At 30.6% G+C, this 15,460-nt stretch overlaps 1 protein-coding gene and 1 long non-coding RNA gene across 2 annotated transcripts; one reads left to right on the top strand and one right to left on the bottom strand.

Annotated features, from left to right (window-relative positions):
• Nucleotides 1-5,863: 5,863 nt before the first annotated feature.
• Nucleotides 5,864-6,421, bottom strand: LOC107938757 (uncharacterized). Its single transcript, XM_016871991.2, has one exon. It carries the CDS (start codon nt 6,232-6,234, stop codon nt 6,025-6,027), a length of 210 nt encoding a protein of 69 aa, XP_016727480.1. The 5' UTR covers nt 6,235-6,421; the 3' UTR covers nt 5,864-6,024.
• Nucleotides 6,422-11,963: 5,542 nt separating this feature from the next.
• On the top strand, nt 11,964-13,001 carry LOC121228275 (uncharacterized). The gene is made up of 2 exons (XR_005925832.1): nt 11,964-12,418; nt 12,719-13,001. It is a non-coding gene; the product is annotated as an uncharacterized lncRNA (long non-coding RNA).
• Nucleotides 13,002-15,460: the final 2,459 nt, after the last annotated feature.

Below are 15,460 nucleotides of genomic sequence, written 5' to 3'. Positions count from 1 at the left end.
GCATGGTCTAGTAATCTTGCTAATTATTCTGACTTAAAGATCTTTGGGTGTCCTGCGTATGCTCATATTGATAATGGAAAATTAGAACTGAGATCCATTAAATATGTTTTTCTTGGTTATAAAGTCGGTGTAAAAGGGTATAAGTTATGGTGTCCTGAAAATAGAAAAGTTGTGATTAGCAGAAATGTCGTTTTTGATGAAACTGCTATGCTACATAACTTATCTCTTAAAGACTCTTCTAATAAAGAAAATCAAAAGCAGGTGGAGCATCAAATTAATACAGAGTCGACTCCTCAAGCTAGTACAAAAATTGAGAATAGAGTTGCTTCTTCACCACAATACTCTATTGCCAAAAACAAAACTAGAAGAGAAATTAAACCTCCAAAAAAGTTTGCCGAGGCTGATCTAGTTGCTTATGCTTTAAATGTGGTTGAAGATATAGATGCAAAACGAGAGCCATTTAATTATTCTGAGGCAATTAGCTGTGAAGACTCAGAAAAGTGGATCTTTGCTATGCACAAGAAGATGGAATCACTCCACAAAAATAGAACATGGGATCTTTTGAAACTTCCTAAAGGTAAAAAGGTCGTTCATTGTAAATGGGTGTTTAAAAAGAAAGAAGGGACTCCAGGTGTTGAAGAACCCAGATATAAAGCAAGGCTTATTGCAAATGGTTACAATCAAATTCTATGAGTGGACTTCACAGATATGTTCTCCCTAGTTGTGAAGCATAGTTCGATTCAAGCTTTGCTTGGTATTATGGCCATGCATGATTTAGAGCTTGAGCAGGTACACGTAAAAATTGCATTTTTTCATGGAGAACTTGAGGAGGACATTTACATACAACAACCAGAGGGTTTTACAGTCTCAGAAAAAGAGGATTATGTTTACTTGCTGAAAAAATCCCTTTACGATTTGAAACAGTCACCAAGACAGTGGTACAAGAGGTTTGATTCCTTTATGACTTCTCATGATTTCAAAAGAAGTAGTTTTGAAAATTGTGTTTACTTTAAGAAAAACAGTGATGGTTCTTTCATGTATCTACTTCTTTATGTTGATGACATGTTGATAGCAGCAAAAGATAAATGGGAGATAAGACATGTCAAAGCCCAACTAAGTGAAGAATTTGAGATGAAAGATTTGGGACCAGCAAAGAAGATACTTAGTATAGAGATTCTCAGAGATAGAAAAATAAGTAAATTGTACCTAAGTCAGAAGGGGTACATTGAGAAAGTTCTTTGCAGGTTCAATATGTAGAGTGCTAAGCCTGTTAGTACTCTTTTAGCAGCCCATTTCAGACTTTCATCGGCTTTGTCTCCATAATCAGATGATGAGATTAAGTACATGTCACATGTTCTATACTCTAGTGCAGTGGGATCTCTCATGTATGCTATGGTTTGTTCACGTCCAGAATTATCATATGCAGTCAGTACAGTTAGTAGATACATGGCGAATCCTGGTAAAAAACACTGGAAAGCAGTTCAGTGAATTTTAATATACTTACGAGGTACTACTAATGTCTGCTTACAGTTTGGAAGAACTAGAGATAGAGTTATTGGGTATGTTGATGCTGATTTTGCTGGAGACCTTGATAGAAGAAGATCTCTCATAGGTTATGTCTTTACAATCGGAGGTTGTGCAATCAGTTGGAAAGCCACTTTGCAAACTACAGTCGCTGTCTAGCCCTGAAGCTAAGTACATGGCGATTACTAAGGCTTGTAAAGAAGCTATTTGGTTGAAGGGACTCTTTAGTGAATTCAATGAAAAATTTCAAATCAGTACAATATTTTGTGACTGTCAGAGTGCAATCTTCCTTACAAAAGATCAAATGTTTCATGAGAGAACAAAACACATTAATGTTCGGTATCATTTTGTTCGTGATATTATTGCTTGTGGTGATATTGTTGTGAGCAAATTTAGTACTCATGAAAATCCTGCAGATATGATGACTAAGTCACTTCCTATAACCAAGTCTGAGCATTGCTTGGACTTGGTTGGTGTTCATTGTTGAAGTTAAACCCTTAAGGGGTTTTATGGAAGAGGTGGAAAACGTGTTCGTTGAGAGTCCGCGATGAAGAACTTGTTCATTGAGAATTCATGTTAAGGTGGAGATTGTTAGAATTTAATGACCTGAATTCTTATTTAAATAAAATACAGTGATAAAATAAAATAAAAATAAAATCCATATAGAACTATACTTTTTTTATTTTATTTTAGAATAAGGTTTTTTAAACCTTATTAAACTCCATCTATTTTATATTGATTAGAATAATGTATTTCAATCTTACTAGAATATGGCTTTACAAGCCTATAAATAGACATAGTCTATTTCTCTTGTAATTATTCGAATTCGACATAGTGAGTTTTTTTCTCTTCTACCTGTGATTTTTTTTCGAAAAGATTTTCACGTAAATCTATGTATTCTTTATTTTATTTTATTTTATTTTATTTTCACACATTTTCACTTGGTCAAACAGCTAGCCTCATTTTGGTAGTGTTGCGCAAAGCTTTTTCTTAATCGACAGATAAAATCTCAGAGATAACGAGATATGGGAGGCTCACCAGCTTGCTCGAGAGATGATGAGTTTCCAAAGCCATTAATTATGACTAAAATTCTGATCTTTAAGGTCAAGTAGTACACGCCAAAAAACATGGAGTTCGAGTTTCAATTTTCAACTCTTCATATATATATATATAATTTAGTATCGACAGACGAGACAACCTCTATAATTTCTACTAAAGGAAAAAAGGGTTGAATACTTCTCATTTTCAACCAACAAAATTAATTGTTTGATGACTCACCTGCTTGCTCGAGAGACGGTGACCATCTCGACCACGTGCTTTTCTTGCTCTTTAAGTCGACCATGTTAGCCGCAAAGAGTATTTTGGTCATTGGGCTGCACGTCAGCATAATAATATATGACCATATGTATATGTACATATAGCACGATCACTTCTCTTTTTGGGCATGTTGTGAGAGAATGAGAAAGTGAGTGAACTCACTTGAGAAGAATTGGTCCAACCCCCCACCGCCAACATCTCTTAAAATTAGTTGAATGCAAACAACAGGTCTCAAATCGCTGTCAACAATATTATCTAAATTCAAGTCCTACACCTTTCTTTCTTTTTTTTAATCAAATCCGAAGTGAAAATCTTTACCAACCAATAAACGAATTCCATAGGTATTAACTTAACTGAAAGGAAATTTGGGTTTTTTTTTTCTAATCTGAATTAAAGGATATGATTAATTACAAAAATAATCCAAGTGCAAAATTTTCTACAAGAATGATATGCTTTTTATAGTGCACATTGGTGTCTTTATACTTATTAGCAGCACCACGCCTAATCATGAGCCAATGATTGGCCGTTTTTTAAAAAAATAACTTTTTTTTTGTGACGTCATTTCCCTTGGCGACACCTGTATGTATTTTTCTACATATCCGTTAAAAATAACGGGTATTTTGAGAGAAAAAGAAAAAAAGAAAAAAATATTTTAATGGATACCGCCATTCTCTTATACGACACTGAATGAATTTATATAAAAAAAGTTTAGTGTCACCGTTCTTGTTGGCGACACCAATGTCAATGAATTTAAATTTTTTTAGTGCTGCCAGGCTATGTGTAGACTTATCCATAGGCCCGCCTAAAAAGTGGGAATGTTTGAGTAAAAATATAGTTTCAAAAAATGGGCTTAGGCAAAAAAATAAAGCTCGTTTAAAAAAAAATGGGTCTCAAATAAGTTTTTGTTAGCCCAGGGCTGACCCAACCCGAATTAGCAAAAAGACAAAATAAATTTGCTGCTTTTGTTGCTATTGTCTTGTTGTTTTTTCATTCTTTTGCTAACATTCCAATATTATATTACTACTATTTTATTGTTACTGTTTGGATATTGTATAACTCTTATTTGATTGTTAATTTTATTACTATTTTAAAGGCATTTGCTTGTTAAGTTACATCTATCTTAAGTATTATTTAAGTATAAATATTTTCTTTAATTTATTTTCAATTTGTTGAGAAATTTTTATTTTAATGTTTATAGTATTTTTTATGTATTGTATTTAAAAAATTATATAAAAATTTTAATTTGGGTCAAACCTGGATTTTAGCATTTTTGTCCAAGAATGGCTTGGGCAAAATTTTAAGCCCATTTTTCGAGTAGGGCCAATCCTGAGCCTAAATTTTTTGTAACGCTTGGCCTAACCCATGGACAAGTCTAGCTGTGTGGCGGCACTTGTTATTGTTATTTTTTAAAAAAAATTGAATTTTTTATCCAAATAAATTTAGAACTAAACTTAGATAAATTGTTGAAAATTAATATTTACAATTATTTAATATTTTTCACATATTTAATAATCCAAAATAAAATAATTCTATATATTTTTTCTATAAAAAAAGTTGTAAAAATTGATAAAGAGATAAAAGCTACTAATTGCTTAAAAAGAGATTTCAATTTATTTTATTTGTTTTAATATTATATTATACTACAAAAATGTTGTGCTTAAAATTTAATTTGAGTTTTGTTTAAAATAAGGTGAAATATTTAAAATTTAATGATAAAATATAAAATATAATTTTTTTATAATTTAAAATCTATATTTATCAAACAATCTAATTATAATTTAATTTTTTAACATTTATATTTTGAGCATTTAATTTTTTTAGTTTACCAAAAAACACCTTATAAAATTATGATGACTAAATATTACAAATTATGTAAAATATCTATGATATTATTTAAACCCTTGATAAAGTTGTTTCACTGGTTAATTGGATACCAACTCTATTGTGAAAGGACTAATATACTCTTTTTATTAAATGATTATTATTATTATTTTGATGGTATATTTGTCTTTTCATATTTTTGTATAATCTTTAAATAAAATATCTAAAATTAACGTATCCAAGAATTGAAGACATGTTTAATAGATTTATAAATAAGTTTTTTTTATCATTACACCGATAATCATTATTGAGTAATTTTTTTAAAAAAAATTTCACATAAAATGTTTTTTCCCACCTACATTTTGTATCTATACTATTATTTAAACCCCTGATTGAGTTGGTATTATGGATTAACTGAATACCAACTCAGTTGAAAAAAGACTAAATATACCCTTTCTATTAAATGGTTACCATTGTTATTTTGATGACATTTTTTTTCATACTTTTATATAATTTTTAAATAAAAGAACTAAAATTAACATATCCAAAGATTTAACACATGGTTAATAAATTTATAAATTGATTTAAATAATTTTTTTCATTTTAATTTCATACATATTGCACATGTATTGTTATTACTATTATTAGTTTCAAACCATACATTTTATATTTATTGTATGTTATTTTTAAGCATATATTTATATTTTAAATATATAATTTTTACACATATACTAGAATCAAAATGACAAGTTATATATAAAAAAATGCGATAAATTGATACATAATAATAATAAAATAAAGATTAAAAATTATAATATAATATGAAAAATAATTTACGATCTACATTTTCAATTATTTATTGCATGAGATTATTCCATATTATTTAAGGGGTAAGACCAATAATATATTTGTGGTTATATTTTTTTACATTTATAAATTTAGTTTAGAGAATATATTTTCGTGACTTACAAGAAATTAATAATAATAATAATAATATTACTGCTCATTTGTGCGTTATTTAATATTTTTACTTAAAATTTTTATGCTATTGTTTTTCTTTTTTTATTACTTTACAATCGTTCTATCGTTATTATCGACATTTATTAGAATAAATGAATTTAATTATTAATACAATACTAATTAATAAATAGATTCTAGTTAGCAACCGGACACTAATTTTATTTTATTTCAAGAAAAATAACTCGCAATTTTAAAAAAAAAAAACAACAACAAAACCAACAAACACCTTAAATTTTCCAGGCATTAAGCTCAACACCCAGCATTAAAACATGAAAAAAAAAATCAAACCCTCAAAGATTACAAATGATGGTAACAAAGATCATATACGATCAAACGTTAGCATCAACCCAAATGCAAATGAACCTTAACCGCCAGGAAAAACACACAAATGAGCCCAAAATACAGCAACGAATGGATGAAAATGGAAGCACCACTGGTCTTAAAGTTGCCGAATTCGACGCACCTATGGTGACCCGGAACCTGAAACAGCAGCCCAGGCGTTAGCAGCACGAAAAGGACCAGCGCCACGAAAACAGGACCCCAATCCGACATCGTTTCTTAAGGTATGGTCGTCGCTGATGATATATAGCTTGGGCCGAGAGGTTTTGCGAAGGCAAACTGAATGGAGTTTTTGAATTAATGAATGGAGTCTCGGGGATGGGGTTTTTTATATGCAGATGGGAAAGTAGATAAAGTGAAAGAGAGTGTGGGGCGGCGTTTTGGAGATGAAGTCATTTGGATTCACTGACACTGTCACCGGAATAACTCCACTCTCCTACTAATTATATCCCACAATTATTTATTCGAATTAGTTGTGGATTATTTCAGATTTGTAATATGGAATAAATCAGTATATACATATAGTGAGATAGAATTGTTAATAATAGGATTTGAATCCAAACATTTAAAGATTGAGAAATTTCGTCTTAACTAATAAGCTATATGCCAATGATTTATTTTGAGTTGTCATCTTGGAGTATTTTAGTTATATGAATTTAAGTTTATACCGCTTTGAATATATTCAGATTGAGTAAATTTGAGTTATTGGCTTTTTATGATTAAATTAAATTTTCACGTATTTAATTTTATTATTAAATAAATCGGATCACAATCAAATTTTAGTATATAAAATGAAGAGAGAGAAACGTAAATTTCAATCTTTATAAAAACAATATATTTATATATTCTTATTGTATTTATATGATTTGGTGATATCATTAGGCAAATGCAGCCTGCATGTGTAGAGAATATGTGATGTTGAAGCAAATTAAGTATTAGTACATTAATTAACAAAAGTGTATACTTAATTTAGTGATAAAATAAAATTTAAAAATTTAAAAAATCTAATTATTAAAATCGATTTTTATTAGTTTTATCTAATTGTTTGTTAATATTGAACTATTTTCTCTAAGGTTTCACTATATTATCAAAGAATTAGTAGGATTAAAAATTATAAGAAAATTTTAAAATTTTAAATAATATAATAATATAATTTATATTTTGAAGTAAATAATTTTTTAATTAATCAATAATTTAGATCATGTGAATAGGAATCGGAAGATACCTTATCTAACATCCGAGTTTCAATGAATGCCGTATGTTCTCTGAAAACTCTATGAGTCAAAAGCTGCTACAAATTCTTTTAACAAATAATGATAATAAAGCTGCTAGAAATTTGAAGGTTTAATTATATTTTTAGTCCATCTTATTCTATGCTAAAATTTCAAACTTAATCTCAAAGGTAATAATTTAAGTTAGTGAATTTGTAAAATTCTTGACAGGTGAGTTAAGGTAGATGACATAGGCATTTGAGGCTAAATCTCCATTGAGACTGTTAGAGTTGTGTGACTTGACTCTCGTTTGATTCAGTCTGAAAATTAGTTCGATGTGCAACTCACTTATTAAAGAAATAAAACAAGGAGGTAAAATTAGGGACCTTGCCACACAAGTTGAGTCCATATAGGATTATGGGTAGTTTAATTCTTAAAAATTGCGCATAGTCGAAAACCTCTTGTAATCTCTCCTCCTCTATTCATGATTTTTTCTAATAATGATTTTTCACGTAAAATCTACGTATTCTTTTTTTTTCTTATTGCTTTATATCATTCCTAATACCATTATTGATGTATAATATAATAGAGACTTTTCAAAACGGATAGACGATAAACTTGTAAAATTTTATGTTAATGCAATGATGAAATTATATTTTTAACCCTCTCAAAAATTTATAATTCAAACTCGGCCCTCCTAAAAAATCTACCTTTGCCCCTACATAGAGCAATAAGATATTATGTAATTGTTTGTAATTACACATGTAATTACTCCAATTCTCACTCTCCCCCTAAACTTGTAAGGTGTAGTTGAGTGCTCAAATTACATCCAATTCAACGAGACCCACAGATTATAATAGTTACCCAAGCCTACCAAAAATGTGTAATTATAAGCAATTACACTTAAACCTATTACTAAATGTCATTCCAAATGTGTCTTTAATAAATTTAACACTTTCCATTTTGTTAATATTGAAAATTGAAAAGTAAATGATTTAAAAATAACAAATTAAAGTACGTAGACTAAATTTGCAACTTATGCTTAATGAAAGGATTAATAACATAATTTAATTCTTAACAAAAAAAGCTTGGAATATACTTTTTACGAATAAATAGTATTTGATTTAGTTGAACTCAAATTTAAATAGTATTATATCATTAATCTACTTATTTAGGTCCTATTTTATTATCAAATTAATATAGAGAATTCATGATTGGGCCATTGGCTTGGCCAAAGATAAAATGTAAAATAATCAAACTGGCCATTGTTGAGTCATTAATATATCAAAAATCTAGATGGTAGAGAGATTTAAATTTGTCAACAGTATTAAAATCTCATTCATTTATTTTTTAACCCTAAATTGATTAAGCAGGGTGGTCTTAGGTTTATTTCGTTATTTCGCATTATCACATGAACAAGTAAAAGACATCACCATTAAACTCTAAATAAAGCATCTACCAAAATGGCAACTGATATTCATCACAATTCACAGTATGTTAGAATTCCCAAAGAATATATATATATTCTTAAAAGGTGGATTAGTAATTTATTAAGCAACAAGAGAGCATTACAAACAGTGATAGAAATCATAGTGAGGAAAAGTGGATTATCTATATATGTATATCATTCCTATATGTATTTGTAGAAGTTTATGAAGCTTTAAGACTGCCTCACTCGAACTCTATGGAAGTCCTCACCGTCCTCTTTGGAATAAAGAGTGATCATAGCATTAATCCTTGTTCGAACGAAACGGCTCCACTCAGGGCCGGTGATGCAGTACATGTTGTCACCTTCAATCCGGCGTTGAAAATGCCACCATTGGAACCCGTCTGTCACCGTTAAAATGCTTGTACCACCAGGAAGTGCATGGCCACGACAAAGAAACCTCCACCTTGCTTGATGGTGTGTTAAGAGATTAACTTCCCCGATCACCGACATTTCTTCGACTCTACAAATTGATCAATCGTTGATACAACTTTTAACATTGTAATCTGATTGCTCTTATATATAATACTGGCAAGTGCTCGGCTCATGGACCGCCGTTGGCTCTTTTTCAACACCACTTTGCCTTTGAAGGGGAAAAAATAAAGAAAAAAGAACTACGTAAGCAAATGTCACAGTAATCCATTAACCAAGTTTGAGATTCATGCTTACCGAAATTCAATAAAACTTTTTAACATTGTTTTTTTATATATATACTAATGTATATGATATTGATGAATATCATGAGCAGACACAAATATGTGAATAATAATTTTATTTGTCTCAAACAATTTGTTCTTACCCCTTCCCTAGTTTTTAAGACTAATTCTAATTTTCCAAATATTAAACTAGTAAAAATAATTGAAAGAAGGGACAATAAATTTATTTTTCGAGTATTTGCATCGAGTAAGAATTTTGGAATTATTGGAAAAATTCATTACTTTCACATTGTATAGATTATTTAAGAAATGGTGATATTTTTAGTTATTATAAAAAAAAATTAACAATAAATACCTATGAGTAAGGTCAGGGTGGAGTAAAGGAGATGGCATGAATTCCAGTCTCTCTAAAATAAAATTTTTTATTTAAATATCTTTTTATTTTATAAAATTTTAAATTAATAATTTTAGAATTATAATTTAATTTTCTAAAATGATTGCCGAAACCATCCCTCGATTTAAAAATTTTAATATTTTAAATTTGATGAAAATACGAGGGGGATCGACTTTTTGGAAAATAGAAATATGGAGTCGCCACCGATCTTTTTGTTTTGGGTGTGATCGGATCACCTAAAAAATTTGGTTACTTTAATAAAAGATTTGCGATTTACTAAAACAATGACTCTGGTCTACGAATATTTTAGAAAAATGGGCTCGGGAGTCGGTTAAGCATGAGGAAGGATTAGCACCCTCACTACGCCCAAAATTGGTACCAAATCAATTAAATACTGTTCTTATGTCTAAAAAAATGTTTTTTGGAATGTGGCTCTTTTTAATAAAAGTTGAATAACCCGAGTTGATTGTCAAAATTTTTTTTTTGTTTCGACGTCCGAAAGTTTATAATTTGAAATTAACAAAAGGATGCCCAGTTATTTGGTCCAACGAAAAACCGAAACCCAGCACGGTAGGGCACGATTCCTCGAATTTCCGAACATTGAACATTGCCTCTCCTTAGAAAATACGAGTGGAATTTCGAAGGGACCTTCGATTGTTTTGAGCAGATGAAAAAGCGCAACCCAGCACGATAGGGCTCGATTCTCAAACCGCCAAACATCGGACATCACCTTCGTTTTGAAAGGTTTTTAATAAACATGAATGAAAACCTAAAGGAATATTCAATTGTTTTGAACAAACGAGAAATCACAACCCAGCACGATAGGGCATGATTCTCGAATTATCAAACACCGAGTATTGCCTTTGTTTTAAAAGATTTTTAGAAGACACGAGCGAAATTTCGAAGGGATATTCGATTATTTTGAGCAAACGCGAAATTGCAACCCAACACGTTAGGGCACTATTTAGCGAATTGCCAAAGATCGAATCTCGTCTTCATTTTAAAGAATTCTTAAACGAATACTTATGAAACTAACTTAAAACGTATTAATTTGATTTGAAATGGGATGAAATTAATCATGAAAATTTGAATATCACAAAAAAAACCACATTTCAAAAACAGGATGGAAAACGATGATACGAGGTAATAGACACATATGAAATACCATACTTGATGAATGAGAATGTTAATCAACTGAGAAAATAAGCAATTAAATATAATTAATCCAAAAAAAATCATAACCAAATCTCAATCACGTACGAAGAACAATTAATAAGTCAATAAGATGAATACCATGTAATGATAATATATTCATGCTATGCTATGAAAAAAAAGAAACAACAAGATATGTGCGAAGCAAATGGAATGTAGAAATCAAAATGGTATAAGATTAATAAGCTTGAGATATATATATAGGTTGACAAGCTTGAAATAAAAAAAAAAATAGGGATATGTATATAATTCTTGAAATAGATATTAAAGAATGAAAATGTGAATCAATTTGCATGTAAAATATTTTTTAAACACAAACACATTTAAAAGTTGACAAACTACATGATAATTTAAATAATATATGTACAAAATGTTTAAGCTTAGAAATATATATGAAAATAAAATATGTACTCATATAAGTAAGTATAAAAATAATTTAAACTTTATGCAAAAACATATATATATATATACGAAACATGTTAGGATGATAAAAACATGTGCTAAAATATATGGGTAGAGTCAAAAGCCATGATATGCATGAAAATATATTGACTTTATCATAATATATATACATGTATATAAGAAATGTTTTAAACGAACCAATTTAAAAGAAACTAAATAGATGGATATATATATAATTACATATGTAGATATATGTATATGGAATAAAGTTAATTTATTATAAAATGTATAGATACGTATATGTGACGATTATATTATAAAAACGAAATAATAAAAGAGAAGCAAATACTAAGATAGATTAAAATGTATAAATAAATAATCGAGAAACGAAAACTATAAGCTAAAAGGATATAATCAGAATCAATCCCGAATGAAAGGGATAATTTCGAAACAAAACAAAAATGAAAGAGGACCAATACGCAACGCGCGTAAATACAAAAGGACCTAAACTGAAAATATACCAGTCCTCACAGTGCATCACTAAAACTCGGACTAATTTACAAACACGCGCGAATAATCGAGCTAATTTGAAAAAAAAGAAGTGGAACAATCAGGGCGCGATTGAATGCACATTCGAAATAGGGAGGACTGATATTGGAAATAGTCCCTCACCGCAGAAACGGGCGAGTCCTTGGGGCCAGGAATCGGGTCGGTCGGGTTCTCTATACGGTGTCGTTTTAAGGCTACAAACCATGCCTCAAACGGCACCGTTTCGCATTGCAGATTAAAAGAGGGCACAACCCCTGAGAACCCTAGGCATTTCGGACGAAAAAAAAAGGGAGAGGGGAACCCTAACGGTTCTGCGCCGTTCAGCCATCCTTTCATCACCGCCACGATGAGTGACATCCTTCGGTACCCCCCCTTTTCGTTCTTCCGTTCACTCCATTGTGGAGCTCATCGATTTAAGCCCTGAAATCTCATCGCCGACTTCGATTTCAGAGAAGGAGACGAGGTCTTCGATGGCTCGTATGCGAAGGTAAGGTTTCGCTCTCTCTCTTTTTTATTTTATTATACAGAAAACATATGAAAACGAAAAGAAGATGAAACAGATGCGAAAAAGAAGGAAGCACAAGGCGTTCGAAAATAAATCACCTTCTTGTTCTATTGCTTTTCTATTGCTTTGCTATTGCGTATGTTTCCTCTGTTTTTTTCAAAAGGGGAACCCCTTTACAATCAGAATTGGTAGGCTTTATAGCCGAATGTTAAAAATTAAAGAAAATACAATGTTTTTTTTCTTTTTTCTATTTGCTGTCGCGTCTGCCTTGTTTGTTTGCAGGTACAGGTGCGTGTACGAGGATCGTGCTGGCGTTTGGGGTGTGGACGTGGTGCCAGGAGGCCGTACGGAGCTGTGTTGGCGCGGGTACGGAGGCGTGGAGCTACTGTCCAGTTGCTGTTGCGGCGCAGGAGAAAGGGGGTGATTTAGGGTTTGTCTTGGCTTAACATTCTGGGCCTATTGGGCCTTGTGAATTTGGGTTTGTAATATCTTGGGTTTAAAATTGGGTTATGTAACTTGGACTGATGGACTTTTATTGGACTGTTAATGTATTTTTTGTTTATTATTTTTGGTTTTGTATTTATACGGGCCCGGGTTAAATTGGCCCATTACAATGATAAAAGTCTAATTTATTTTTTTAAAATTATAAAAACATAAACTATTAAAATGATTTTTAAAAATTTTGAGACTCTGAGGTGAGGTGGGAGTTGTATCATTCAAAAAGTAAATGGACCCACCTTTCGAGAAATACTCTAAAGTATTTGACTTGAAAAGCAAAAAGCAAAATTGAAATTGCAATGCCATCCAAATTCAAAGGTTGATTTTGCTTGATCCAGCCGGTACAAGATTTGTAATATTGTGTTTCATTCACTCCCTTTGATCTTTTGGTCTTTGTTGTTTTTTTGTTGTGAGTACAATCTTTGACCTTTGGTGTCTTTTTTTTTTCTTTCATACAATTGTTTTTGGACAATGGCTTGGGTGAGGATTTTTTTTTTAAATGATTCAAAAAAGTTGATTAATTATGAAGGTGAAAAATCTTATATGAAAATAATTCATTTTCTATGGTAAATGTCGGTGTCACCAACTTGTCCGGCAACATTATTTTGTATTTTTTATGTCACCAAGCTATATGGTGGGACTTGTGTAAATATTGGTATTGATTCTAGGTAAGGGATATCGATACATTTTGATCAAAATTATTGATATTGATACCTTTGATACAAGTTTTAGCTCCATCCATGGTGATGACATTTCTTCTTCTTTCTCCTCATGCTTTTTCATCTTCCCCCGTTTGATTTTCATGATTATCTTCTCCGATGCTTCCTCACCCGCATCATTTTTTAGCTTTATTATTGGATTTCGGTAATGGTGATGGCGTTTCTTCTTCTTTCTCATGTTTTTTTTTCACTTGACGATGCTTCCTCATCTTCCCCGTTTGATTTCCATCATCATCTTTCCCGATACTTCCTCATCTGCATTAACTTTGCTGCTGCACTGGATCTATGCTTGCATTGTAGAAAATGGACAAAAAAAATTGGTGTCGATACCAGACAGAAGGTATCGCTATCATGACCTAAGTATCGATACCTTCTTCCTGGTATTTATACCATGACTTAAATATCAATACCTTTTGCTTGGTGTCATTAGGATGTATGGCGGTAGTAAAAGAAAAAAAAACTACTGTCACCAGTCAAAGTGACAGCACTAAAAAATTATTATTTTTAAAAAAGTCAAGGGTGCTGCTGGTCAGGTTGGCGGCATTGACGAACACGGTAAAAAACAAATCATTTTTGTATAAAATTTTTTATGTGAATCATTTATCGTAATTAATCAATTTTCTTGAATCACTTTTGAAAAAAAAAACCTTTGGGGGAGTGATTGTTAATTAGTTGTTAAAATGTAACAAGAGTGAGAAATTAAATGATTTTACGTATCAATAGATGCTTACATGATGATTACATAGCTCCTTCAAACAGGGAAAACAAAAAACACTTATGCATTAAGCCATGCATCCTGTATGAAACCTAGTAGGACCAAGAGCAATGAGTGGAAACCTAGCTTTTGTTTTATTGCAGATTTGGGAACACCTTAGATTCGTTTTCCGAGAATGCACGCATGGCTGGACCTCTAAGAAGCAGACGGCATAAAATCACACCAAATAAAGTAGGTTTTCCTTGAAAAATGGGAATTAATTGACACCGAAAGCGAGTTACCAGGAATGGGGGACAGGTCCAGCAAGCAGTCATAAATCAGAATTAGATTAGTTTAATTACTTTCATTCCAATCCATTAATTTCATTCGATTCTTATAATTTTGGATCTTTTTGTGGATATCTAAGAGAGAAGTCATGTGTCCTTTAAAGACAAACTCTTGATCCATGGAGTAGCAGTCAAAGAAAGTAGGTAGAGGTTTTGCCCCTAGAAAATTTTTAAAATTTCAATTTAGTCAAATTTGTTCTTTTTTTTAATTTAATTTTTTTAAAAAATTAATAATTTAATTTAAACATTTTTAATATAAAATTTTTAATTAAAACCTTTTAAATTTTATAATATTATCTCAATCTCTTTAAATAAAATTTTTAACTTCATTCCTGTCGAGTAATTATATGAAAAGTGATGTATTAAGCAAAATTATCGAAGTAGTGCCATCAATTATATTTTTCAACGTATGCACCTTTTGAAGGAATAAAGCATGTCCAAAACTATTATTATTATTCGTTGTTTAATACTAAAATTAAGAGTAAATGAATGTTAAAGGGATACCATGATATCTTTTTGTATTATTTTGATATTAGAAAATATTTAACTTAGCCGATTAAGTCTTAACTCGATTGGTATTGGTATTGTTACCCATATAGAAAGACATGAGTTCGAACATTCTAAAATACGTTTATCCTTCTATTCGATTATTATTATTACAATCCTAAGATAAATTAAATACTATTATTAGTTAAATATTTGAATTTGTAAAATTTTAAATTTAAATACATTATAATTTTTTTAAGGCTAAGAGTCAATAGAAAAT

This window comes from Gossypium hirsutum, chromosome A04, assembly GCF_007990345.1.
Source record: "Gossypium hirsutum isolate 1008001.06 chromosome A04, Gossypium_hirsutum_v2.1, whole genome shotgun sequence".
NCBI classification, from domain to species: domain Eukaryota; kingdom Viridiplantae; phylum Streptophyta; class Magnoliopsida; order Malvales; family Malvaceae; genus Gossypium; species Gossypium hirsutum.
The sequence above is the reverse complement of the archived record's forward strand: the minus strand, read 5'-3'. Positions and strand labels throughout refer to the sequence as shown.